The sequence below is a fragment of the Schistocerca serialis genome, chromosome 4, assembly GCF_023864345.2.
Source record: "Schistocerca serialis cubense isolate TAMUIC-IGC-003099 chromosome 4, iqSchSeri2.2, whole genome shotgun sequence".
NCBI classification, from domain to species: Eukaryota; Metazoa; Arthropoda; class Insecta; order Orthoptera; family Acrididae; genus Schistocerca; species Schistocerca serialis.
The window spans coordinates 203,770,534-203,798,317 of record NC_064641.1 but is presented as its reverse complement, the minus strand read 5'-3'; the positions used below and the strand labels follow the sequence as shown (position 1 = coordinate 203,798,317).

Sequence of the window (27,784 nt, the reverse complement as noted above, 5' to 3'; positions counted from 1 at the left end):
AGCCGAAGCTGTTCATGGGACAGTTGGCACAAAGCGGGCAATACCTGTTGGACTCCAGGTCCGACACGACTTTTCACTTAGTGCCCATTACGACTAATGTCGGAATTTTAATTTCGATCATGTGTATATACGACTGCAGGATAAAAAATAAATGTTGTCAGTCTTTTCGGACAGGTCCAAATGAACAGTATGTGCAGTCCGCAGATTGCTGAGTAGATCACTGAGGGAAAAATCATTGCCTGGATGCAAGCTGACTTTATTATTCCAGTATCACCGTGCCGGACACTGCCATCATCAGATATTTTGGAATGTCATGTTGTACCTAGACATGAAGATAGATCTTGGAGTAGTAACAATCGTAAGCAGACTTTTGTATCTATAAGCAAAATCAAGGTCCGGGGTATCTGACTATGACAGTGTCCAAAACGCGTATAGCTGGAATAATAAAGTGAACTTGCATCAAGAGAATGACTTTTGCTCAGCGACGCATCCAGTGAATGACTTTTGCTCCGCGACCTATTCAGCGTTTTTCTGACTGCACTTTATTGTCCAACATCGTCACATACCTCCTTCGTGACTTCGTGTCATAGCTACATTCTGAAGGAACAGGCACCACACACAAAGCCGGGCTTTATTTTTGACATCACATCCGTAAACCCAAGTTTCATCACTTGTTGTGACCCTTTTCACTAGCTTTCTGGCATTGGTGACTTCATCTAGCTACTCCTGGGCAAGTTATATTGCAGCTGTATTGGTTTTAAATTCAACAATTATGGAAAATATTGTACTATTGCAAGTTTGATATCGAAAATATAAGAAAAAAGTCAGGGAATGTGCCAACTTCCTATATCATCATGGTCTTCTTTGATTGATTCCGCTGTCGTCCATAATCATTTCTTGCACTTTGTCCAACGATTTCATGGGCAGATGACGTCTTCGGATGGATAGGTCGCTCATCATATTCAAAGTCTACAGCCTCCTCCTAAAAGTCTATACTAGTCGTAACCTCTTTCTTTACTCACAGCAAGCTCACCAGAAACGACATTTAACGTTTCTAATATTTCGATGTACTTTATGGTATTTCTAATGCTAAATTTAGTATAAACAAATTCACTTGTGTATGAAATAGATAGTTGCCAATACTGTCAAAAAGCTTGCGAAAGCTGTTTATAGAGTACTGTAGAAGTGCATGTGCTGAGAACTGTTTGTTTCTGCCTCGGCAGGCGATGAACGGCGGAGTGGTGATGCTGAGCCTGTACCCGTATTTCATCACCTGCAGCGCGGCCGCCAACATCACTGACGTCATAGGTGAGAAATGAGTTTATCACGTTGGGGCTCATAACGGCCAATACTGCTAATGAATTTTCTCCCTTCACTCTTCATTAGTCTGCCTTCAAAACTGCCATCCAAATTTTTCTGTTGAGGCAGCTTTTCAATTATGGATACTGGTCGAGCAGTTCTCTAATAAGATCGTTAACAATTAGGAGACACGTGTGAGGTACACGGCACAAAAGATTATACGTAATCTGGTCTTAAGGGAGACTGAGAGAAGTAAATGGCGAAAGGGTACAGTAATTACGAAATTTAATGGTGATAGTTTTACTTCCACATATACAGAGTGAAGAAACATTGACACGCGCTGGCTCTTCGACGTGATTCCTTGCCTACTAGCAATACAAAATTATCTCAACCCTGTGCATTAGTGTAAACTGGACGTTAAAAATGTCTGTTTGGCAGCATTTCATGCACATTTATAGCAAGTACCTTAATTCAAGATTATCGGCCTCTTGATTAAAATGTAACAGATGAAGTAGCAGTAGAACAATACTGATAAATCTTGTGACTATGTGGTGCTTACAGTTGACACGGCCTCTCTAGGATGATTCCGAAATGAGTATTAAAAGAAAGGATCACGTGTAGCAGACCAAAACCGAGATGAAAAGTATTGGTTTTGGGGCAAAGGTGAGAAACGTTGAAAGTTGAGTGTAATGAATAGGTGAAGATGAAGTGTGGCTTGGGAAAAGTGTGAAGACTTAAAGGCTCAATACGGCCCTGAAAACAAAATAACAAAAACATACTACATTAAAGTATTAATACTCACTAATGAGACGTATTTCGTACAAGATATGCTACAATAGCTATATAATGTTTAAGAAGCCGTACACCATATAATGAAAGCGAAAATTAGAAAATAATAAAAAAGCACTCGTACGTTCCTGGATCATAATCCCCTGCTTACTCTAACACCAGCCTCAAGACACTGAAATGACTGGGTATATCAGTTTTATAATGTCGGAATTGAACTTAAGTACCTAAAACGTGATAACAGTCTTGGCAGACAGCGACTCTTGTACGTCCGGTTTCTACAGAAAATACACAAAAGATGTAACTGTGTGACAGACTATTTTCTGTTATCTTCGTGCAAGAAACCGCGTGTGGTATCAGAGTCTGCGAATATAGTTTCATCCTGCATAGTCTTTTCATTTCACAAGTCGCTACACAATCTAACCCGGAAATGACCCATTTCATCAAATTCCTGAATTGGGGTTTGAATAGGACGAGATATCAACTTACTTTCATTTATTTCCCTTCTAACAAGAAATAAAATAATTATGCCCGAAATATCTCCACTAGCAGTGGAAGAATAAAACGAAGAACTTACTATCTAATACGTATGAGCATGTTCTAGACCTAACAGAAGGCTATAAAATATGAAGGGCTTATTTCAATAGTGGTACAAGTCCATTACCTCCACTTTTCTGCCCATAATGCTTCTGAAATTGATGATCCAAAGAATCGGAAAGAAAGGTTTATATCTAGCAAGAAGCCATATGCTTGAATATTTCTGGTATCTCAACTACATATTTTTCAGCCCTCATTTAACTTTAGGACTCTGTATCTGAATATGAACAAAAATGGACTTGTACCACTACTGGAATAAGGCCTTCATATAAAATGTGAATTAACTAAAAAACAAGTTTCGTATTTTATTGCTCATTTTTGCGTAACGCTGTTCATAAGTATACATGGTGCGTCAGTGAATGGTCTCAGAAAATAAAATACCTTTACTGGCACTTAAACTAATCACCATGAGATACAATATACTTCCGACATCGGCTGTGAACCGTTAGGAAACTGTTAGCAAACGCATGTTGTGGAATTGCTCAACCACCGTCGTTACGTGTTGTTGGACACCCGCATCATTACAAGAGATGAGATATGGTGCTACCAATGGCATCAGGGGGCCAAACGATAGTCGGTGTTTTCATCATCTTCCCCGCCTCCCTTGGGTTGAAATTCATGAGACAGCAAGTCTTTGCGGTTGAGAAAGACGATCAACATCGTCTTGATCTTGGATTTTGTCGGCTGACTTATCTTGGGACGCGGGTAAGACGATGATCCCCACGCCACTGACTGCCACTAGGTCTCCGCATCGTATTGGTGACATCAGGTCCAGTCTCTTCTAATAATGCGGATGTCCAACAACGCGTGACCACGGTACTTCGAGCGATTCCCCAAAAATTGTTTGTTGACAGTTTGCATCATCTTAACGACCGACGTCACAAGTGTGTCGTAGTTAATTGTGATTAATTTGAAGGCGAGTAAAGGTGTTTTCTTCGTACCTCTTGTTTCCTTTATTTTCTAAGACCGTTCACCGAATTTTCGGACGTGCCTTGTATTTACACGATATAATTCTCAATAGTAACATAATGTGCATTACGTATTAACAGGTGCACTGTAATTTACATGTGAAGCTGAGGTTTTACGGAGTTGCCAGCAGAGTCTGAACTGCTTGTCAAGTCGTGCGAATTTATTTTGGATATTATCTTCTAGTTTTCTCCTTCAATAATTACCTTGTGTTGCACATTACAAAACAGTGCTGTATTGGAACTAAAAACGTTGGTTCTATAATTACCAGTTAAAACTCGAGAACTGCTGCGTTGTGTAGTTGGTAATGATCGCCGAGATGGAATCTTTAGTGAATAATGTAATGACGTAGAAGGAAGCTCTGTTTCTACTGCTATTTTGTGCTAAGAATGACGGAGGGTGATGCCGCTGGTGTGCTTATGTGCACAAAAACTTTAGACTGTCCCATGATTTCTACCGACAGAGTTGTTATCACCTTATGACCAAGCGCTGTCATTTTGTTTCCCGATATGCTGATTGAGTATCCACGTGCTTTTCTTGCACACATGGATGACTAATTACATTTAATTTGTAGAATTTCATCACACGACCATGTTTTTCCTGAAGCTGACAGTTTTGTTTCTGACTGGTTATTTATATCGAAAATAGTACTTACGCTGAATAAGAGTGTAAAATTCACTTAATGAGAACTCGTCATGGGTTAGTGATCACGCTATTAAGTTTTCATAATCCTTCTCACATTCTCTTTGGATAAGCAGTTACTTTGGTTTGATATAGTTTTGGAATAACGCAATAAGAAATTGCTTTGATCGATAATGGAGAATATCAACATTTCTTAAAAGCATTTCAGAAGAAAGGAGTACGCAATCGACCCTCGAAAAGCGTGGATAAATGTTTGCAAACATCTCTTTGCAGGGACTGCTTACAGGTATGTGACCTTCTGTTTCAGCGCACATCAACCACGTGCGTGACGTCGCTGGGGTGGACCACGTGGGCCTTGGTGCTGGTTTTGACGGCATCAGCCAGTGAGTATTGCTGAAAGGACTGTTGCCACTAGAATTTAAGGCAGCTCGCACGTTGCATTTAGATAGTTTTACTGTAAAACAGAACGTCGTGGAGATCAGAAACAAACTGCTAAGTGCAAAATCTAAGAGAAAATTTCATTTTAAAAATTCTTTGGATGTTGAATTACTGGATCCCTACAGAACTACCAATTAATACCTGTTGTGACTTTGCAGTGCTTCCCCTAAAGCAGTTATCAAGGGAAATTTCTTTCGTTATATATCCATATACGTGGACTGCGTACCTTGAGAATGTGCTAAAATATTGTACATAGTGTGTCACAAAAAGAGGACGAACACTATCCCATTAGAACAGTGGTTTCCAACTTTTCTGAGTCCGGTATCCCTGGGTGCTATCAGATATTAGCTAGTGCCCACCGCCATCATCAGCATTAACTCGTAACTAAACTTTAGAATGGAAAAGAATTTTTTTTAACACTTTCATTTTTAAATGACGGAAGGTTAACTACATTTGCTGTAGTAGGTGTATTATCAGAAAACACACTAATTACTTAGTGAGCGATTTGGTACTGTTTGTTCCTAACAACCTTTCATTATATTATGAAGAAGCAATTTTCAGTACATCGAGAATGCTACCTACAATTCCTTTTCGGGAAAGCAACTTTGCGCCACTTGTCTCCCTACTGGCACTTGCTTCACGCACATCCTCATCCCCCATTTAAAATTAAAATGTCCGCACTACACATAGGCCAACTGTTTGTAAATCACTTGACTGCGTACACTTTACTTCTGAACTGGCAGGAATTGGAAGAATTCAGACTGGCAGTGCTTTGTGACCTACTACTGTCACCACTACCAATATTACTAGTACTTTTACTACCAATAAACCCCGAACAAGCTTCGAAAGGCCCAATAGTAACGACGTGCCCCCGTTTCCTCCAAAGCCGATTGGCGTAACCGGATGCGGGTATGGCGGTGCATGTGGTCAGCCTACCGCTCTCACGGCCGTTATCAATTTTCGTGACCGGAACCGCTGTTTCACAGTCAAGTAGCTTCTAGTATCTCAGTTAACCTCACAAGGGCTGTGTATAGCCCGGTTGCCAACAGCGTTCGGCAGACCCAGACGATCACCCATCCAAGTGCTCAGCAAGCCCGACAGCGCTTAACTTCGGTGATCTGACGAGAACCGGTGTTACCATTGCTGCAGGCCGTTGGCGACCACTACCACTACCACTACAACCATCACCATCACTACTACTACTACTGCTAATAATGATAATAATAATAATAATAATAATAATAATAATAATAATGCAATGTAGGCCCTCCATCAGTGTAGCAGCCATTAGATTCTTAATGTTACCTTGTGCTCTCAATTAATTCATTTAATGTAGCGAAGTGAATAATGAAGCAATTTCTAATCTAGTACAAGGACTACTTGAAACTTGAAGAAAACCTTTTCATAAGATATTTAAACATATGAGATGTACACGTCTCAATTTCACTGTGATCGCTGCATGGTACAAAGTGCTAAGAATGTGCGCAGTGGACGTAGGTATAACCTTGCTTTAATGTTAGTACTTGAAAAAAAAATTTAATTATTGGTAACTTATATGATCAGTTTTTCATTCTTACAAAATTCTGATAATAGCAATGATCTTTTAAAAATAATTTATTTTCTTTGCCGATACATAATTTAACGCATTTGTTTTTACACCTCAGAAAATTGTCTATTTCCCCTCAGGTGAGATTATTCCGAGCTTCGGACAACGGTTTTGGAATATGGGTTTATGGATTTTTTCTGGGAAGGGAATACCATTGGCGACTCTTCAGTCTATTCTCCATTGCTACCTACGATTTATTCGCTCCCTGATTATGGGTCCATGATCCAGTGAAGCCCCCCCCCCCCCCCCCGCAACCCCCCTCCCTCTCCAATCTCAAGAAGTTACTTTACTTATCGCTGATGAAGATTTACAGATTCTTAGGTTAATTGTTGGTTATTTGAGGATGAAGACGGCAGTAGTACACTGAATGGCATAACTTCATGGGAAGTCACTGGAAGTGTTGTCGGTCGTCGCCTGCAGAATTCTGTGCGGTACGTTTGCACATTTGTCCCTGTCAGTCCAGGTAGCAATGATATTCCTGGTGGCTCATATGGCAATCCACGACGAAATGACTCGTCAGCCTTTAAGGATTTGTGGAGGCCACGCGACATCTGTTCGCTGGACACTTCAGTCGTTACTAACCTCAGCTACGTTCGTGGTCAATATCAGCTTAATTGACAATGACGAGGCTGTTAGAACCAACAGCTTCAGAGTCATGGTCTGTCGTATATCGCTGATTTTAGTGGTACACATTTCCCTGGTCCCAGTACCATTATGGACAGAGGTTTTTGGGTGTCCCCATTTTGTATGTTAGTGAAATAGTCATCCAGCAAGACAACAGTGTGTTTCCTTCGTAGGAGACAAGGCCTGTTTACGCAGCAGGTGGCTTCATCTTCTCCACTGGCGGTCGTGGCAATCAGTGGTGATCACCGAATAAAAATACAATATTGCGAGATGTTCCTTCTGTGGTCCGTCAGCGTACAAAGTCACGTATGGTGCCGATGTAGTGACCTAGTAGTAGGTGCCGGCGCCTATAACTTCCTCTGTAGTCTCCCTGCATGACGTTTCCAGACTTGGGTTGCTATCCTCGGTTAGTTACTCAACGCTGTTCTACAAACCCTCGAAGTTTGTCAGTTTGTCGCAAAATTTCTGGGACACCCTTCATAGCAATGATGTGCCACTAAAAATGACAAATGTTACTTTAAATCCGTCTCGATTGCAAATTTTTTATTATTCATATGACCGGTTTCGGTTCATTCAGAACCATCTTCAGATCTGTAAAAATAATTATACTTTGGTGTTGTGCCGCGGTCCGCTCAGTCGTCTGCTGTCCATCGCGGCACAACACCAAAGTGGCGGGAACCACGGAAGCAGACGGTAGAAGAAAACAAGTTCACACCAGCACCATAGATATATAAATCGCCCTATGCCTTTTAGATCGTATAAAAATGATAATTTTACTGTTTTTTTAATCCTGACAAGTACAGATTTTAGCTTTGACATCTACATATTTTAATTAAATATTTTTAATATAAAAAAGATCTACTGAATACAGTATGTGCAAATGGAATGTAACAAATGTACCAGACGCCACCTGTCGTAAATAGTGTTATAATTAATATAAATGACGTGCACTCTGCCAACCAATTTTATGTGACGTAGCATGTGAAAGTTGCTGAATTGGACGGGTTAGTCCTGTAACTTAAATATCAGGTACGTTCTGGTACATTTGAGGTTGATTAGACAGAATGAAAAAGATTTGCTTTCGTGAAATAGTAAAATTAGTATAATTATTTTTACAGATCTGAAGATGGTTCTGAATGAACCGAAACCGGTCATATGAATAATAAAAAATTTGCAATCAAGACGGATTTAAAGTAACATTATAAAATCACTGATTGCTGTTATCCCATAAGACATTATGTCTGTTTTTGCAAAAAATGACAAATGCTCCAACGATTGTCTATTTACAGATGATCATTTTTGTCGTGAAAGAGATCGAATGTATTATAAATTATCTAGCTAATAGGATAGTGATTAACATCTCTTCTCTGAAGAGAACAGATTAACGACTAACTGCAAGAATACGCAATTCATAGATTCCGACACTAAACCTATGCAAAGGCTAAATTTATTCTCTCTGTGGTCACGCAGTCAGTGTAATCGAAATTCTTAGAAGTGAGGTAAATGAAAAGCTTCCACGGAGGTCCTTTTCAGGAACTCAATGCTACTATCTATGCAGTAAGAATGATCGCCACTCTCTCCCTTACACTCAAAATGGTTCAAATGGCTCTGAGCACTATGGGACTTAACATCTATGGTCATCAGTCCCCTAGAACTGAGAACTACTTAAACCTAACTAACCTAAGGACATCACACAACACCCACTCATCACGAGGTCCCTTACACTCAAAAGCGCAAAGACGTCACATACTTCCACTCTATATATACGTTTTGGGACAACTCGGAGCACTCACCAAAAATTGTCTATGTCCAGGAAACAGCGGTTACAGTGCGCTACCATATCTGTTTGATCATTTCTTGTAGACTATTGTTATGGTGTCTATGATATGTAACTCCACCATTACTGTACATATATACGATCATGGAATTTCTGGTTGATAATATTGACCGATTCACAAGAGGCTGCAATGTTGATTCTGAGAACACCAGATGATAATAAAATTTGTATATACAACAATTTCTAGATCTACAGCTACATGTAAATACAAATTCCGCAAGCCACCATACGATGCATGGCGGAAGGTACCCTGCACCACTATTAATCACTTCCTCTCCCGTTCCATTCGCAAATAGAGCGAGGGAAAAAGGGCTGCCTATGTGCGTCCGTACGTGCCATAATTTCTTTTATGTTCGTGATATTCAGGCGAAATGCATGTTTGCGGCAGTCGAATCGTTCTGCAGTCAGTTGGAAATGCCGGTTCTCTAAATTTTGTCGATAGTCTTCCACGAAAAGAACGTCGTCTTTTGTGTAGGGATTCCCATTTGAGCTCTGGAACCATTTCTGTAGTACTTGCGTGTTGTTCGAACCTACCGGTAACAAATCTAGCAGCCGACCTCTGAATTGCATCTATGTCTTCTTTTAATCCGACCTAGTGCGCATCCCAAACACTCGAGCAGAGCCCTAGAATGGGTCGCGCTAATGTCCTATATGAGGTCTCCTCTACGGAGGAACTCAAGAATGGGTCCCGCTAATGTCCTAAATACTGTCTCCTCTACAGACGAACTGGATTCTACTAAAATTGTCCCAATAAACCGAAGTCTACTATTCGCTGTCCCTACCACAATCGTGCTCGTTCCATCACTCTGCAATGTTACCCCAAATTATTTAATAGACGTAACTGTGCCAAACAGGCACACAGCCATTGTCTTATTCGAGCATTACGGGTTTCTGTTTGTTATCTGCATTAACTTATTATTTTATTACATTTAGATCTAGCTGCCAACACGTAGAAATGTTGTCTAAGTCATCTTGTATCTTTCGACAGTCACTCAACGGCGACACCTTCCCGTACACCACAGCATGATCAGGAAACAGCCGCAGATTGTTATTTACCCTGTTAGCCAGATCATTTATGTATATAACAAATGACAGCGGTCCAATCACACTTCCCTGAGACACTCCTTACGACACCCTTCACTCTGATGAACATTTTCGGTCGAGGACAACGTACTGGGTTCTATTACTTAAGAAGTTTTCAAACCACTCACATATCTTGGACCTATTCCATATGCTCCAACCTTCTTTAATGCCTTCCGGAAATTTAGGAACATGGACTCTGCCTGTTGCCTTCATCCACAGTTCTTGAACATTGTTCAGTTGTACACTATTAACAGCTGTCAACAGGCTTCCAGCTGAACAGAAAAAGTAATGATGAAACCCAAGTACGTAAATCTAGGTTGAATAGTTTCCCTACAGTACACTGCTGCACTGCACAGTAGTTTCTCACAGTAGTTGAAAATTTTTCTCTCCACCCTTCAAAAAAATTGTGTTCCACTAATTTTTGGTTCTTTTGTTATCAAAAATTTTAAGTCACCATCCGTATGGCTTAGTAAATGACGAGTAGCTTTTGCCTGCTTGCTAGATGCAAAGGACGGACGAGAGAGCAAAGTGGACATGATAATAAAATATGTCAGTAAGTGCTATGGAGAAGAATAGTGTGTGATTGTGTACTGTGTCCAGCAGCACAACGACGGGACTGGAGGACGTGTCGAGGTACCCGCAGCTGCTGGCCGCACTGCTGGAAGACCCGTCCTGGAGTGAGGATGACGTCAAGAGGCTGGCAGGGCTCAACCTGCTCAGGGTCTTCCGCCAGGTCGAGCAGGTTAGTAGGTGGTCTGCGCTCCCACTAGAACAACACCACACCCACCGATTGTGCAGTCGTGGTGCTAATCTAGCCATGTAGAATCCTTGGCATTTCCTTTCTAATTAATCACCTAGCTTTCGAACTTGCCGTCATTTCCTTTGTCCGTCTCCAAATAGTTACCACACACAGCATCCTGAACAATTTTTAAGGTATATTTAATGTTTTAAGTGCAATCTGTATGCGTTACCTTTCATTCAACGACTGATAAACTTTATTATGAGTTTGATTTAGTTTCGATGAAATTCTGCTCTAGGAGGCCTTTAGGTTCAGTATACTTATTAAACCAACATTATTTAGGAAAAATATGTTCTTCTCGTTGGAGAAGTTTTATTTGCCCATTTCGCAATAATTACATAATGGAGTACTAGTTTCGGCAAACTTTAATGGCCATGTGCATATCATTTGAATACATCAAACATTGTGCCACTCTATGCAGTGCACTGTCATCTAGTCCTGTCCATATAGGAGCTCAACTCGCTGGATAGGTCACACCGGTGTAGCGTCATACGTCAAGTAATAATAACATAATAGTGATGATGACTGAAATAGTTAGTGAATTGTTACCAGAATTATGTTTTATTACTTGATATATGACTCTACACCGAATTACGTTTTTACTACTTGTATCCAATCCAACTAATACAGCTCCTTTATGTACATGATTAGATGACAGTGCACTATTTAGGGTGGCATAATGTTTGATGTTTTTAGATGATCTGCAGATGACAACTAAATCTGGCGAAACTAATAGTCCATATAAGTAATTACGGGATCTGGTCAAATAAAACTTCTCCTGCCAGTAGATTACATTTATTTAAACACGATATTGCTCTCCTGCTGGCAATGTCAAGTAACCACGACATTATTTAGTACTACTAAACCTCCATCTCCGTAAATAATCCGAATCCCATGAATAAAACAGCAACATACTATTATATGTCCACAGCTCGTGGTCGTGCGTAGCGTTCTCGCTTCCCGCTCGCGGGTTCCCGGGTTCGATTCCCGGCGGCGTCAGGGATTTTTTCTGCCTCGTGATGACTGGGTGTTGTGTGATGTCCTTAGGTTAGTTAGGTTTAAGTAGTTGTAAGTTCTAGGGGACTGATGACCATAGATGTTAAGTCCCGTAGTGCTCAGAGCCATTTGATTTGAACTATTAGTTATTTTAGAAAAGAGCTTATGTATTAAATAATTATGTTAAGCAAGTAAGTGAGGTGAGTTTAGAAAATATCTAAGATTGTGAAAACAATTTGTTAGAAGTCGGTAAGTGCTCTCGTTCAAGACGTCATACCTTCTGAAATATTTATCGCACTGTGATACACTTTTGTAGGTACATTTAGTTCTACATGTAGACAGTGTCTGCGAAACGCGTTGCGAATCGACTAGTGATAAGGAAGTTTCTTGTCATCCTTTTCGTGAGTCACTAAGTGCTCCAAATCTCAAGTACTGGTTGATGTAGTGTGGTATTTACACGCTGTAGCTTACGCTGCCCTAAGACATCAATGTAGTTTGAGACTGTGATTGTTTTCTGTCTTAAATCTTTAACGTAAGATTATACCTCTTGATGGATAGGTTATGGCTGAATTTTAAATCCTTAAATTATATAAAATATTGAAAATCAAATTTCAGCGGCCTCTGGAAGCTTTAGATAGGCAACCTGCAACTTGGATAGGACGACCATGCACCATATTAGCCGTTCAATAATACTGTTTACGTTCCGAAAGTGAGTTTCGTTATTGTTTCGGACACGGAAACTTTATTGCCAAAAAGAAATACATCATTCCATCACGAACTATACATCCCATTTATTTATATTTTTCAATATAATCGCCACCGACTTTGAGAGATTGGTCGTTGTGTGCAGTCAATTTGAAGAAACCACTGTGGTAAAACTCGGAGCCCTACAATCCAAGAAACTGCCACATAACCTGCTTCATCTCACCATTAGTTTGAAAGTTACTTCCTGAGAGGGCATCTTTCAATGCAGTGAACAGGTGAATGTCCGATATGGTAAGATCGGAGTTGTAGGCCTGTGGTGTGCGTACTGTAAGACCTTCGGTACACACACCATCAGATTATTTGACTTTTCGCTCTAACGAAGTTGGCAAGTGTCATCCATATGTCTCGTGGTCTTATCGTGGCGTGTTTATCTTCTGCCATCAGGTCAGACGACAGAAATGCCACTTCCACACTTAGAGTAGTAGATTGACGGTGACCAACTTTAAACATAACTTGATTAACTTTCACACACATTTATTAAAATAGTAGCAAGCATAAACCTCACGTAACTTGATTCTGGATGCTATTTACAATTGACAATCTGAAGTTCCTTTGGTCTTGGTACGTTAATATTATTCTCACATGTCTCTGATACTTGACAAAGTGTCTATACATTTATCTTCATAGGTAAGTACATTTTTATGGTAATCTTATTAGGCGCAGACTGAAATCTGACTATAGACTGGTAAAGACAAATGCAGACAAATGCAGACGGGTGCAGACAAATTCAGACTGAGTAATCAGAGGTCTGTACATTCGTTATAATACCTCGCGCGTTCAGGTATCACTGCACGAGTGTGATCTGCGAGGAGAAAAGGTTCTACGTTAGCAGCAATCTCATTGGTTGCGTTACATATTAATACGCGGATCGGCGGAAGCAGAATTAGGTCCGTCTCTAAGGCAGCACCATCTCGTAGTGTGGAGACGGACGAGTGCTGCGTCTGCTCTGTTGTGTTTAGCGGGGCGCGCTCTAGTGGGAAAGTTGTGTACGCGCTGACTATGTGGAACTTCTATGTACACAACAAGGCCGCGTGATCCAATCTCTCCCACCTGAAGCGGCGAATCTGATCCTGTATGGGCCTTGCTGTGTGTGGTTTTGCGTTGTCGTCCAAGAGCGCAACATCTTCACTCAAGAGCACTGGTCTCTTTTGTCGAACAGCGGACCAGAATGTGGTAAGGGAGTCGCAGCAGCATGCCACATTGACGGCTCCTTGCTGGAGGAAATCAAGGAGAGTCACACCTCTCAGGCCACTGTGGCCAAAACCTTTCCTGGCGAGGGTAACAACGAAGTTTTTCGTCACTAATGGTCCTGGATGCTTCCGCGTAATTGAGGCGACCTTGGATCATAGTGTAAGTAATGCACCCATTTCTCACGACCTGTGATGATACTGAAGAGAAATTCATTTACCTCTCGCACGTACCACATCAAATGATCGAAGCGGACGCCCATTCTTCCACTCTTGTTACTCAGGGTCTCATTTCTCGGCAAACGTCTTACAGACCGTTTAGATAATCCAACATAGGATGCATCAGGTGATGTGCCTGAAGATGGCCAATACGCAGTGTAGACACTATGTCTGACAGAGTTGTCCGCATTTCTACTGACACCATAACCTGTACTCTATAATGTTGTTTTCATTATTAAATGTGGAGAGACGCTCAAGTTGACCTTCAATCTCCACACTATGCCTTTCTTCTTTGAACGTGGAACACCAGCGAGCAACCATTTAATGAGACATAACCTCCTCATCACACACGGTCTGTAGGTATTCATGGTTGATGTTCATACTAGCTCCAAGTGCCCATTCATACCAGATAACAGCACATACTTCCATTGGTGACGACGTTGCCTGTATACGTCCGTCTGCCATCGTGATGATACTCATGTTAACTTCAGCACGACGGTCTGTTGCTACTCTCCCTTCTCCACGCTCTGCGGATACCTCATCCCTCCTCCGCTGAAGCGCCTTCCGTTGTTGAACCAGTAATGGGTGGTGAGTCATATGGGTATATTTTGTGTCACCTGATGTACCATCTTCTCTTTCCGAAACAATGACGAAACTTAATTTCGGAACGTCTCTTATAGGAGTATCGGAAAATATATACGTCAGTGCTAAAGGAGGAGAATCCGTATTTCCAAGTCGCTAAATTTATTCTGAGTAGTCCTGGAGGAGGGTTTCAGAACTTTAAACATATTAATGCAGTATAAAAGCACTGAAGAAATAACTACTCGTACTTGTACAGGAAACTAATGTCGTGCAACACCTTCTCTGCCTTTGACAGTTACCCTAACTCGGTAACGAAAAGTAGATATAACTTCCTTCAGTATGGGAATTTGGGTCCGCCTTGATACAAAACACTTCTGTTTTATTTTGATTTTCTTCTCTAAACTAATCTGTGTGGCAATATCGCCATCGTCAGTGAGATTTTTCTTTATTCTAAAACATGCAAATTCTGCATTACTACAAACATTACCTAACGTTATTACATGTGCACTGCTTGGTTCTAGATAACGCATTATGTCAATAGTTTTATAACGTTTTGCTTACTTTTAAGTCACCGCATAGTTTTTACATTTGTTGCCGTTTTCCGGCGTATTTTCTGTGTGTTATTGCAGAGGTTTTTTTTATACAGTATATTCAGCATCTCATCTGCAATTATATGACCGATCTGTTATTAACAAATATGAAAATGTGAACTCACATACATCAGTCTTACATAGTTGAGAATTTCGGTAGTGTTGCGTATAGAGTTTTGGCGGGTATTAGGTTGTTACGTAATCTGTCATGTGCTCACGATCGTCGCCGGCTGGCATTCACTTTAAATCACGGAAAAACATAAATGTTACACCGTGGCTGCAATTTGATACCTTACGCCATCTCGCTATTCACGCGTATGGTGAAAAGTTTCACGTATCGCTTGAAACTGAAACTGATTATTAGATCCCGAAGGGCTATTAAATTGCGAGAATGTTGGGAAACACGTTTCACTCGCTCCTCCAAATAGTCGCAGACATTTTTTGTAGGGTTACAAGCCTTTCAACTAGGTGATCAGCTGTGATATGACATATAACTGACCTCTATTAATATTTAACTGTCTATTACAACAAAAAGGCAATAAACTCTTTATTTTGTTGGATTACACAAATATTTCGAAAGGTTCGTTGCGAAAGAGCAAATTATGATATGGATTAAAGAGTATTTCTGAATAAAGTTCTGAATTGTTAGTGAAAACTGAATGTAGGAAATTCGTTTCAACTCTTATTTTGATTTAACTCCTTTTCTCTTGAGACAAACTGATTTTGTGCTGAATCCTAAGTTACTGAATAGCTTCGATTTGTATGGTTGTGTTTGAGAAACCTGTTTACTGAAAATTAGTCTAGACCACGTGACCTAATAAAATCATCACACTTCAATGTAAGAAAACTATGTACAAGTTCTGACAAAAAAGGGAGATGTAAGAAATTTAAATTACAAATCCAAACTAAGTTTAATGTATCACGCAATCTACCCTAGTTTCCTCTAGAACAGTCACAGTGGCCACATTTGACTTTAATTCCTCAGTATAATAAAAACAATGGAAACTACGTAATGAAAGATAAACGATTCTTTACAGTTCTCATTATTCCAATTAGAACAAGAAAATTGCATTCACTAGTGCAGAAGTGCATTCAGATGCGACCTCAATCAGAACTAAGAGAGCAATGAACGATTCATTGAAGTACTTGGAAATATAAAATGGAAACTCAAAAAAAAGGGGGAGGGGGAGCGCTGTGTTGTTATTCTTAGACGAACAAGGAATTTTATATAAATCAAGCCACTTTCAGACACATTCAGTAAAAAATGGAAAAGCTCTCTTAAAATACTAACAGGGAAGCCCCGAAGTTCCCCATCGCACCCCCTCAGATTTAGTGGTAAAATGGCCCAGTGGCAAGATGTGCAACATAGAGCATATTGCAAGGATAACGGGGTCGTCACTGTGCGTTCACGGTGTTGCTCAGCGAAGCGGGTGATCCGTGTTCAAATGTCCCTTGTGCCCTACTTTTCCCTTCCACAAAACCATGAACTTTCCGTTCGGCCATTGGCTTGTCTGTTCTTCTTCCTTAGTTATGTGAATTGCCATAGTACATATTGGTTATAAAAGAACTTTGTGTTCTGGCGTACGGCAGGCCTTGTCATGGGGAAGCCTCGTCAGAGAGGTCCACCGCATGAACGTCTAGGGAAGTGAAGCCAGTGGTGGTTTCCCGTTGCCTTCCACCGATAATGATGGAATGATAATGAGGACACTTTTTTCTTTTTTTCACTAGCTGCTTATATTTTATGACCCACCGTCTATTTTCTCATGGTGGGTCGTATGTTGCCACTTAGCCTCTGTGACTGGGTCCGGGGTCCGGAGTGACTGAAAGTAACACCACCCCGGCTCCCGTCCCCACACACACTGTTGCCCGTGCCCCGCCACGTGGAGGCGGGCTCTATTTGTTTAGAACCATTTGATATCTTTTTTATTTTTTTTGTGCAGCATTAAAAAAACTTATAACTAATACAACATCAAGTAAGATATTAATAAACAAAACGAAATTAAATATTTAGAAAGAAGGAGGGGAGAGAACTGAAAAGAGAAGGAATAGGTATAATATTGCCCGTCACCTGGTTGTGGGCGGCGGCCTGGGTCTTGGAATGACCCTGAAGACGCTGGCCGTCGCTCACCATGCCTTTAACATCTACTATCCTAAATACTAACTTAACTAGAAGAGATTAGAGTACGTTAAAGCTAGAAACGAAGACTAAGACCTCCATGTACAGCCTGCTAAACTGTTTACGATATACAATAGAGAGGTAACTGATTTTGTGCTTGGCTCAAAGTTGCTAATGAAAGGGTACTTGTGGTAAAAGTAATAAGGTAATGACGCTAAAGGTTTGTGTTGAGCCTACAAGGCTCCTAGTAGAGTACATCAGGCGCAAGCTCCTCCCGGCCCCGCCGACAACACGACCTGAACGGTGGTTTTCCCCGATCTACCATAGGTATCCGTCGGGTTGGGCTCAAAAAAGAGGAACCACAATTAAGATCCTTCCATCTAGGACGTGCGCCGCCTCTTACCAGGGAGCGTAGGTCTCTTGAAGAGGTGCCTAACTTTAAGCTTCAGATCAGAAGTTATTAGTGTAGTGGAGGTTCAGGTATAGGCTGTGTAGGTTGGTTGTACAAACAGTTCACGCTGAGCCAATGAGACTTACAATGATACGTGGTGTGGCAGTTAGCACCTTCCGGCCCCGCCAGCAATACAGCCTGAATGGTGGTTTTCCCCGATCTACCAAGGTATCCGTCGGATTGGGCTCAAAAGAGAGGGACCACAATTAAGATCCTTCGATCCAGACTGTGCGCTGCCTCTTAATGGAAGGCGTAGGTCCCTTGAAGAGGTGCCCAGCTTTAAGCTCTTATTAGACATGGAGATGCTGTTAACTATTTACATATAAGGTGCAATCTGTTTATAGGATTGTGTGTGACTTGTGCTCCTCTTGTCGGTTGTTCCACTCTGTTCTTTGAATTTGACTTGGTTGACACTATGGATCATCCACGCTGAACGCTTCAATATCTGTGTTGGTGCCCTGGTCTGTATCTGTTTCTTCTTCATCACTCGCGGTGCTAATTATATCTGTGTCCCACTGGGCATCGTGACGTCTGTTTGGACCGACTTGCCTTCGGTAGGGTCTGTTGCGCAAGTATTCTATTTGTTGGATCTTCGAGATTTCGTCCCTTAGTTTGTTGAGTTCAGTCCACCTTTCCGGGTCGCGTATTATGGCATATAGTTCGTTCTGTGTGTTCAGGCGATTTATGTGTACTGTGTGTCTTATGTTCGTGCGTTGTCCGCAGAAGAAGACAGTATGTTCAGGGGAATCTTCTTCCCCGCATGTGCATCTATTAGTCTGCTGCAGACTCACGCGGTACAGGTGCGTGGGATAAGGGCCATGTCCTGTGACGAAATGTACCATACTGCGGCTGGGATCAATATGTTTTAGTTTTAGTCTCTCCGGGATGTCAGGGAAGAAGTTGTATACACGGCGGCCCTTATCGCTATTGGCCCACTCGCTCTGCCAGGTATCTACTCGCCATGCTCTGAGTTGGCGTGTTGTCTCAATCGGTACACCAGTGATCTGCCGAACCTGGTCTGTTCTCCCCATCCTAAGCCAGCACATTGCTGCGCGGTACCTGATGGTGATATCTGTGGGGAAGATTCCCATGACGACACATAGTGCGTCATTTGATGTTGTGTTGAATGGCCCTGTTAGTCGAAGTAGAACACTTCTTTGGCCTCGACGTACGATGGTTCTATTGGTTGAGAGATTTAACCTGTGGGCCCACGTACTGGCAGCAAAGCATAGTACTGACTCGAAGAGAGCGCAATGGTATGTTCGTGTGACTGACAGGGGTAGTCTGAATTGTTCCGAATTTAGCCAAGCCGGTTTGTGTAGTATCTTTTCTGCTTTGTTTGTGCATATTCGCATGTGTTTGTGGAAGTTCAATCGTTCATAAATGTATACTCCTAGATAGCGTGTGACTGCTAGTCTTTTTATGTTTGTGTCCCCGATTTTGACTATTGGTTTCCTGCGCAGGATACCCTTTAGCAATGTATAAGTTGTTTTGTTTCCTGCTATCTTTAATTTATTATCTGTGCACCATTGGGCTATTGTCCTAAGTGTTCCATTGGCTCTTTCTTCTAGCTGGTCTCGGTTGTTTGCTGAAACTACGACGAGTAGATCATCAGCATAAGCGACAACTCCATCTGTCAGGATGTGCTCCTCTAGTAACCGTAGGAGCGGTTCTATAACTATGTCCCAGAAGATGGGGCCGCAGATCGACCCTTGTGGACAGCCTTTTGTAATTCGTTTAATCACTTTCTGGTTGTCCATTTGCCAAACGACCGTTCTGTCTCTGCAGTAGTCCGGTACCTGCAGGTGTCTGAGCCTCTTGAACAAGGCCGGCCACCAGAGGTTGTCGAAGGCACCTGAGATGTCTAACATAATTCCAAGTGTGTATTTGGAGGGTGTGTCGTGTACTATTTGGATTGCTCTGTTAATTGCGTCGTCTATAGATTTCCCTTCCCTGAAGCCGTATTGGTGTGGTGTCAGTCTCCGTAATGTTCGGTGTGCTTGTAGTCTTTTGCAGAGTAGTTTTTCTTGTACTTTACCGAGTGTATTGATAAGGCAAATTGTTCTGTGTGACTTGGGGTCTAATGGGTCTTTGTCTGGAGCCTTTTTGATGATAACCGCCTTCGAGGTCTTCCACACTGCAGGCACACGGCCCAGCCTTAATGCATCGTTTAACAACGTTGTGATAAATGGGGTGATCTGCGGTGCAATTTATTTCAGTACCTCAGAGTGTATACCATCCGGTCCAGGCGCCTTTTTGTTTTTGAGTTCTGAGATCGCTGTCGCCACTTCTTCCTGCGCAAATGGACAGGTGACGGTTGGTGTGGTGTATACTGTGTCTACTTCGCGTCTCAGTGCTGCATGTTGTGGTGTGTCTGTGTCTGCGATGTCGTCGGGCAGGGGTTTGCTCAGCAGGAACTCCGCTGTGCGTCTCCAGCCCTTAGTCATCTTACCATCCTCCTGTCGCAGCGTTCCCAGAACCAGTGGGCTCTTAGTTTTCTCTGATTTTGTATGGTTCCCCCCAAATGTTTAGTTGTGTTTGTGCTGCTACATGGCTGTTCCAATGGTCTTTCCTGGTCTATATCAGCTCAAGTTTATATTTGTCCTCGGCGAACCGGTAGTCGTGTAGCCTTAATTGTCTTTCTCTATCTGAAATTGCTAGTTGGTAAAGCTTACGTTTACGTTTTGAGTCTTGTTTGAGTCGTGTTAATTGTGTAATCCAGCGAATATTTTGGTGTTTTGTCATTCTTTGTGTGGGTATGCAGGTGTTCTGTGTGTGTGTGATGATATCTGTCAGCATGTGTGCTCTGTAATCAACCCTGCCGGTGATGTCTTGCGGTATGTGCTCATGTATTTTTTGTCTGACCCTGTCCCAGTCTGTTTTGTCAAATAATATTCTTTTTGGTAGTGTTTCTGTGTTGACATTTGGTGTACCACTTAAGGTTAGTGTGATGATGTTGTGGTCGCTAGCAGTGATCTGGTCATGTACGGTCCAGTCTCGTACGTGGTTGATGGCGGCATTATTAACGAGGCTGATGTCTATGTTTGATGAATGACCGTTGTGTCCGATCTGAGTCGGGTGATGTCCTTCCTTGTTGAGCACGTGAAGTCTGTTTTCTCGGATGATGTCATTTATTATTCTACCTCTGTCGTCAGTTCTGTCTGAATGCCACAGGGTTGATCTGGCATTTATGTCTGCACAGATGAGAAGTTTTTTGTTGCCAGCGTATTGCGCAACATCTCTGATGAGGTCTGCGTATGGTTTGATGCAATGACAGAATTGGGCGTACAGCGACGCGATGATCCAAGTATCCCCCTTGTGTGTGACTTCAACTGTAACTAGGTGCTCGGAACAGAGTTCTGTAATTTTGACTGGATGTATTTCTTTGTTTAGGATTATGACAGATGCCATGCAGCCTGTCCCCTCCACAACTGTCACCGCACTTGGAGGAAAGTTGGGGATATGCCCTTGTCTAGTGTAGGGTTCCTGTATGCACAGAATGTCACTTTTTAGTTCACGTAGGACCCGTGGGAGCTCCGCATAGCATTTAGCTGTGCTATTAGCAGTTTGGGTGTTTAACGGTGGCGTAGCACTTGCTGCCAGTTTGACTGTAATCGAAGTATGTACTCCCATGAGCCCTTACGTGATCCTTGTAAAGCTTGTCCATATCGAATGGTTCCTCCCTGCGGGCGCACACCTGCATGAGCAGATCTAGTAGGCTGTCTGGATCTGTTGGAATATTCTCCGTTTTGAGAAACAGACTATCGGTTTGCTCTGATGTACGGAAACAAACAGATTGGCCGTACGGGTGTAGGGTGCGGATGAGCATCCGCTGTGCCGTCTCTAAGATGTCTCTTATTTCTAGCCTACTTAATTTTACATTTATGTCTAGCTTGTCGTAACTAAAACTATCGGTGTCGATGGCGTGTGTTGCAGCCGTGACGTGTCGTGATGGTGTAGTGGCGTTGCTGTGCACCTCTGTGGGGGGCGCTGGATTGGCTTCCTCGCTGGTTGTTGTGGGGGTTTCCTTGGGCGTCGGCATTGAGGTTGTTGGTTGGGGGGCTAAGAAGGTGTTGGTATCATCAGGGGTATGCACTTTCGTGTCACTAGGTTTTGAGGCAGCCTGCGACTGCCGCGATTGGTCGTCACACGCTTTCACTTTCTTGACTCTCTTAGGCTGTTTGGGTTTTCTATGCGGTTTTAGTTTCCTAAAGGCTGTGATGATTCGTTTGTTTTTTGTGTGTGTTTCGTTTGTGCAGTCTTGATGTGTATCAGATGTGTTGGTTGTTTGTGCCTCCATTCTACATTGATTTGACTTGATTAGGTTCCCACTTGACTGCTCGTCTACGCTATCTGTGTCAGACATAACAGCTTTTGGTATGTTATGCGCACTGTCGCCTCTATTGCCAGACCCTCCGCAGACTTTTGTTGCGGTTGTTGCTGCGGCTTTTTGTGTGGCATTCGTGGTGTCTGCCGGCACTGTGGCCTGTTCAAGGTCGGTATTAGGGTTTCGAATATCATTGTTATGAACACTACAATATTTGGCGTAAGGGCAATAATAGACGTCGTCTTCTTCCTCTGTCAGTGAGTCAGAGAGAGTTATTTTGCGTTTGATTTGATTACAGTCAGAGGTGTCTGATTTGTCCATGTTTTCCGTTTCGGCTCCAGTTGTGCTGGCTTGCGTTACGGTTGTGTTTAGCACCGTTGGGTTCAAGGTCTCACCTTGTATCAATTTGATTGGTTTGACACGTCCTTCGCATTTTGTAGTGTCGTATGTGCGTCGTTGTGCTGGAGTGGATGGGTGATCTTGAGTCGTTAGCAACGCTGTTTTGTGCAGTGGCTTTGGTTGGTCATTTGTGGTATGGTTTTCTGGTCTGTCGGTATCAGGATTTGGGGTTATCATGTCTATTCTCATGAGGACAACACAACACCCAGTCCCTGAGCGGAGAAAATCTCCGACCCAGCCGGAAATCGATTCTGGGCGCCTTGACGTGACAGACCGCCGCGCTGACCACTCAGATTTAAAAAAAAAAATAGAATTACAAAATAATATAATTGACTGTCTTAAGTAGAATTGCGGTTCTGTCAATTGATTCACAACCGTCCAAACTCTACATAGAAAGTCATATGGAGTATACATACTAATAACAAAGACATGCACAGGCAAATTAAGGAAAACGTCATAATGAAGTTAATAAACACTGTTGAGAAATTGGGAGCAGTCATGGGAACTGGTGTATCTCCTTATTCGTTGTATGTTTTGTCCGCTACATCGTCGTGATTTGTGCCCTACCGGCATCGAGAATTATCCTACGCCTTGTTTTTCAAAAATTATATCTAACATGTTACCAAGCATCGTCCTGACACTTGGTTTCAAATGGTTCAAATGGCTCTGAGCACTATGGGACTTAACTTCTGAGGTCTCAGTCCCCTAGAACGTAGAACTACTTAAACCTAACTAACCTAAGGACATCACACACATCCACGCCCGAGGCAGGATTCGAACCTGCGGTTCTAGACTGAAGCGCCTAGAACCGCACGGCCACACCGGCCGGCGACACTTGGGTAACGTTTCATCTTCCAATGTGCCGTTCTCATATAAGGCTCGAAAGTAAAGAGTTCGTCTTCACTATGGATGATGGTATATGTCACACACTGCGCTAACAGCCACATCACGATGTTGTTCTTGGTAGCGGGAAAATGTTTCCTTTCCGGCCAGAGCAGGATGTCGGTGCAGTGGCTGGCTGGGGTGCTGCGGGTAATCAGGCCCAGCCTCTGCTGCACCCATTTCCAGTTAATGAGATGATCGCCACAAGTAAAGCGATGGCGTAAGGTGTCGACCAGACCACAGCGGACGCATTTATCACTGTCACATAAGCCGATGCTATGCAACCTTTCATTAGTGAGGATAAAATCGTTTACCACTTTATACCGTGGATGCCGCCTCAGCAGTGTGGACAGTTACTCTTATGTTGCCCCTAACTGCTTTCCAATGAACACTCGGGTATTTAAGTTTAAAGGGATTTCGGACTATTGGAGATGTCCATCTCTTTAGTAACAGGTGCGTCGTTGGTAAATCCTGCGTGAGATAGTTTCCATCAATACAAGGTGTTACAAAAAGGTACGGCCAAACTTCCAGGAAACATTCCTCACACACAAATAAAGAAAAAATGTTATGTGGACATGTGTCCGAAAACGCTTGATTTCCATGTTAGAGCTCATTTTAGTTTCGTCAGTATGTTTTTCCACCTACGCTCAATTGAGCACGTTATCATGATTTCATACGGGATAGTCTACCTGCGCTGCTAGATCATGTGCCTTTACAAGTAGGACACAACATGTGGTTCATGCACGATGGAGCTCCTGCACATTTCAGTCGATGTGTTCGTACGTTTCTCAACAACAGATTCGTTGACCGATGGATTGGTAAAGGCGGACCAATTCCATGGCCTCCACGCTCTCCTGACCTCAACCCTCTTGACTTTCATTTAAGGGGCATTTGAAAGCTCTTGTCTACGCAAACCCGGCACCAAATGTAGAGACTTTAGGTGCTCGTATTGTGCGCGGCTGTGATACAATACGCCATTCTCCAGGGCTGCATCAGGGATTCCATGCGACGGAGGGTGGATGCATGTATCCTCGCTAACGGAGGACATTTTGAACATTTCCTGTAACAAAGTGTTTGAAGTCACGCTGGTACGTTCTGTTGCTGTGTGTTTCCATTCCAAGATTAATGTGATTTGAAGAGAAGTAATAAAATGAGCTCTAACATGGAAAGTAAGCGCTTCCGGACACATGTCCACATAACATATTTTCTTTCTTTGTGTGTGAGGAATGTTTCCTGAAAGTTTGGCCGTACCTTTTTATAACACCCTGTATAGCTTACTTCAATAAAAAAAAACCTGTTTGACATGTCGTAGTTTGTAATGCATTTTACCTACATAAATGGGTGGGTGCATATCGGTGGGTTGTAAGGTTCGGAAGAGCCAACTGATTACGCTGAGTGGTTCCTTGTCCAACAGGCGGGTGATTCGTTTAATATATAACGCCGTACACTTTCAGTTAACGTCAGGCGGGCCAGTCTGGAAGACATCAGCGCGGTGTATTTCACTTTAAACAGATGCTCTTGCCAGATAAATCTATTAGAGATTTTCATCACGTGTTTGGCCTGCACCTTTGGGACGGGAAATATTTGGGCCGCATAGTACGCTTTTCTGAATATATAACTGCTGTGGAGTCGTATGCGTTGGAGAATGTCAAAGGACCGCCAATTGTTTTCATAGATGGCACCTTGAATTTTATTGGTGACCTGCTTCCAATTTTTTGCATTCATTTTTAGCGGGCATTTGTTGATAATGATCCCCAGAGTTTTGTGGGCTTCGACACGATTCGCCCAAGGTGCAATAACTGCGTCCAATCCCCGAATGTTGACAAAGGTACATTTATCGGCATTGATTTTAGCACCATAAGCACGACAGTACTCGTCTACCACGGTCTTGAGCGTTGATACGTCTCTGCCGTTGCACAGTAACATTTTGACGTCGCCGGCCGGAGTGGCCGAGCGGTTCTAGGCGTACAGTCTGGAACCGCGCGACTGCTACGGTCGCAGGTTCGAATCCTGCCTCGGGCATGGATGTGTGTGATATGCGTAGGTTAGTTAGGTTTAGGTAGTTCTAAGTTCTAGGGGACTGATGAACTCAGCAGTTGAGTCCCACAGTGCTCAGAGCCAGTTTTGAACTTCGACGTCGCCGGCGTAAGCACGAACCACGAAGGACGTCCCGGCGATCGACAGGCCTGCAAGTTTATCATGAATGGAGCGTAAGAGTGACTCGAGCGATAAAACAAATAACATCATGGAGAGAGGGCTCCCCTGCGGCACTCCTCTTTGGATCTCGATGGGCTGAGTAAGCTGTCCATTTACACTGACTTTGTTTGTAATGCACGGGACGGAATGTTGCACGACATTAATAACCCGTTGATCAAAACCACACCGCTACAGTAGCTGTAGGAGGTTCTCGGGGCGGACGCGATGAAATGCCTTGCAAAAGTCGATAAACAGCAATGCGAGATTCACGTTAGTGACTGAAGCTATCGCTATTATATCTCTATATTCTGAAAGGGGCGTCATAATAGTGCAACCAGGGAAGCCTGATTGAGGGTTGGAATCACTTGCTTCATTAATGGAGACAATCTACTGTTGAGTGCTCTGGCAAAGGTTTTGTAATCAAAACTGTGTAAAGTAATCGGTTGGAAGTTATCTAAGGTTTCTCGGTGTTTGCTTTTTGATATCAGTACAATTCGACCTTAATTCATTTCGGCTGCCACGTCACTCCCTCGCATCACTTCATTGAGAACATCTGTAAATGCGTGTCCGATTATGGGCCAGAAACGCACATAAAATTCCCGTGGCAATCCATCAGGGCCTGGGGATTTATTCGATGGCGAGCCAGAAATCTGTTCAAGGACGTCGTCTGGAGCAAAATCGTGTACGACCGCCGAGTTCTCCGCAGGCGTGACTACGGGGGGCAGAGCACGCTCGATCTCACCGCCGTCATCACCATGTGTATCGCATTGCGAATACAGATCCGTGAAGTACCGGTAAGCTGCAGTAAGAATATCACTCCGTCGGGTCAAACTGAGTCCATCATCTGTGTCCAGCTCCCCAATAAAAGCTCGTTTGCGATTGGAACGATGTTTTATGAAGTGATACAGCGATGCAAGTTCGTCCTCTTGAAGCGACTTTGCCTTAGACCTGATCTTCAGTCCTTCAAGCTGCGTTCGCTTTATGCCTACAAGCTTCGCCTTTATTTGTTTGATGGTCGCCAGCTGCGTGTTGGTTTGTGACATAGTCGAATACAACTCTCGCAGAACTGTCTGGTAAAAATCAATCGTACGTTTGACATCTTGCGCCCATTGCCAACTGTAGATTTTTAATAATAATCGCATTTTCCACTTGAACACAACATTCCACCAGGCTATCTTACTCGGATATGTGCAGCATTGCTTGAGACAATCCGCCCTTGTCTTGGAGAAGACATCTCGTAGCGCGGCATCGGCGAGAATAGAAGAATTTAGGCTCCACAGAATGCTATGCCATTTACTATGCTGTTTGACCAGATTTATCGTGACACAGAGGGTGCAGTGGTCGGAGAAACTAGCTGGAATGTCATCGGCGCCCAGAACATGGCTCTGAGCACTATGGGACTCAACTGCTGAGGTCATTAGTCCCCTAGAACTTAGAACTAGTTAAACCTAACTAACCTAAGAACATCACAAACATCCATGCCCGAGGCAGGATTCGAACCTGCGACCGTAGCGGCCTTGCGGTTCCAGACTGCAGCGCCTTTAACCGCACGGCCACTTCGGCCGGCCCCAGAACATGTTGGCACATGTTCTCAGAGATGTACAAACGGTGTAGACGGCTACATGCGGTGGAGGTCAGGTACGTGTACTTTACTAGGGTAGGAAATTTTATTTCCCACGCATCCTTCAGCTGCAGGTGACGCACCAGATCATGTAGTTCCCTACAGTAACTTAAGTTTGGCGACAGATCTTTCCTGTGGATCACACAGTTAAAATCACCACTAATTATCAACTGAGATTGGTTGCGAGGTAACAAGTAGATGATGTCTTGTTCAAAGACGTTAGCTCTTTCTGATTTTAGAGTCGTTCCAGACGGAGCATTGATATTGACGACGGTGACATCAAAAATTTGTCAAGCTATGCCTCTACCGGAGTCCAAAATTTCGATATTGCTCACTTGGATTCCGTCTCGTGATAGAATGGCCGTACCTGTACTCTCGTCCGCCGCGGTGTTTACGATTTTCGCAAATCCTGATACACTTCCTGTAACAGAACTATATCAGCTTCGGACTCATAGATAAACTGCCGTAGCATTGCTACTTTTAAATCTGTCTTAACTCTGCTAATATTCAGGGGCAAAAACTTATAAGCATGACTGATGATCGTCAGAGACGCGTGGGTGTTGGGAGGCGAAGGAAGCCCATTCCATCTCACTGTCGGACTTCTAACCTACATCCGCAGTTTTTTTACCAGTTTTTGCGCTGACTTTACTTTTTGACTTACTTCTAGCCACGGAGTCATTTGATTTAACTATATTTTACCCTCGTACAGTCGTCCGAAGTGTCATAAAAGACGGCGGAGTTGGCGAGTCATGGCTGTAAGCAGTATGTGAAAGTCC

The 27,784-nt window shown here is 42.9% G+C and overlaps 1 protein-coding gene across 1 annotated transcript in view; it reads left to right on the top strand.

Annotated features, from left to right (window-relative positions):
• LOC126475151 (dipeptidase 1-like) overlaps window positions 1-27,784 on the top strand; it is a 159,773-nt gene that overhangs the window by 86,434 nt on the left and 45,555 nt on the right. Inside the window, exons 3-5 of the mRNA XM_050102767.1 lie at window positions 1,224-1,308; window positions 4,598-4,673; window positions 10,482-10,620. Coding sequence (XP_049958724.1) covers window positions 1,224-1,308; window positions 4,598-4,673; window positions 10,482-10,620 — 300 coding nt within the window. The remainder of the gene's footprint in view (window positions 1-1,223; window positions 1,309-4,597; window positions 4,674-10,481; window positions 10,621-27,784) is intronic.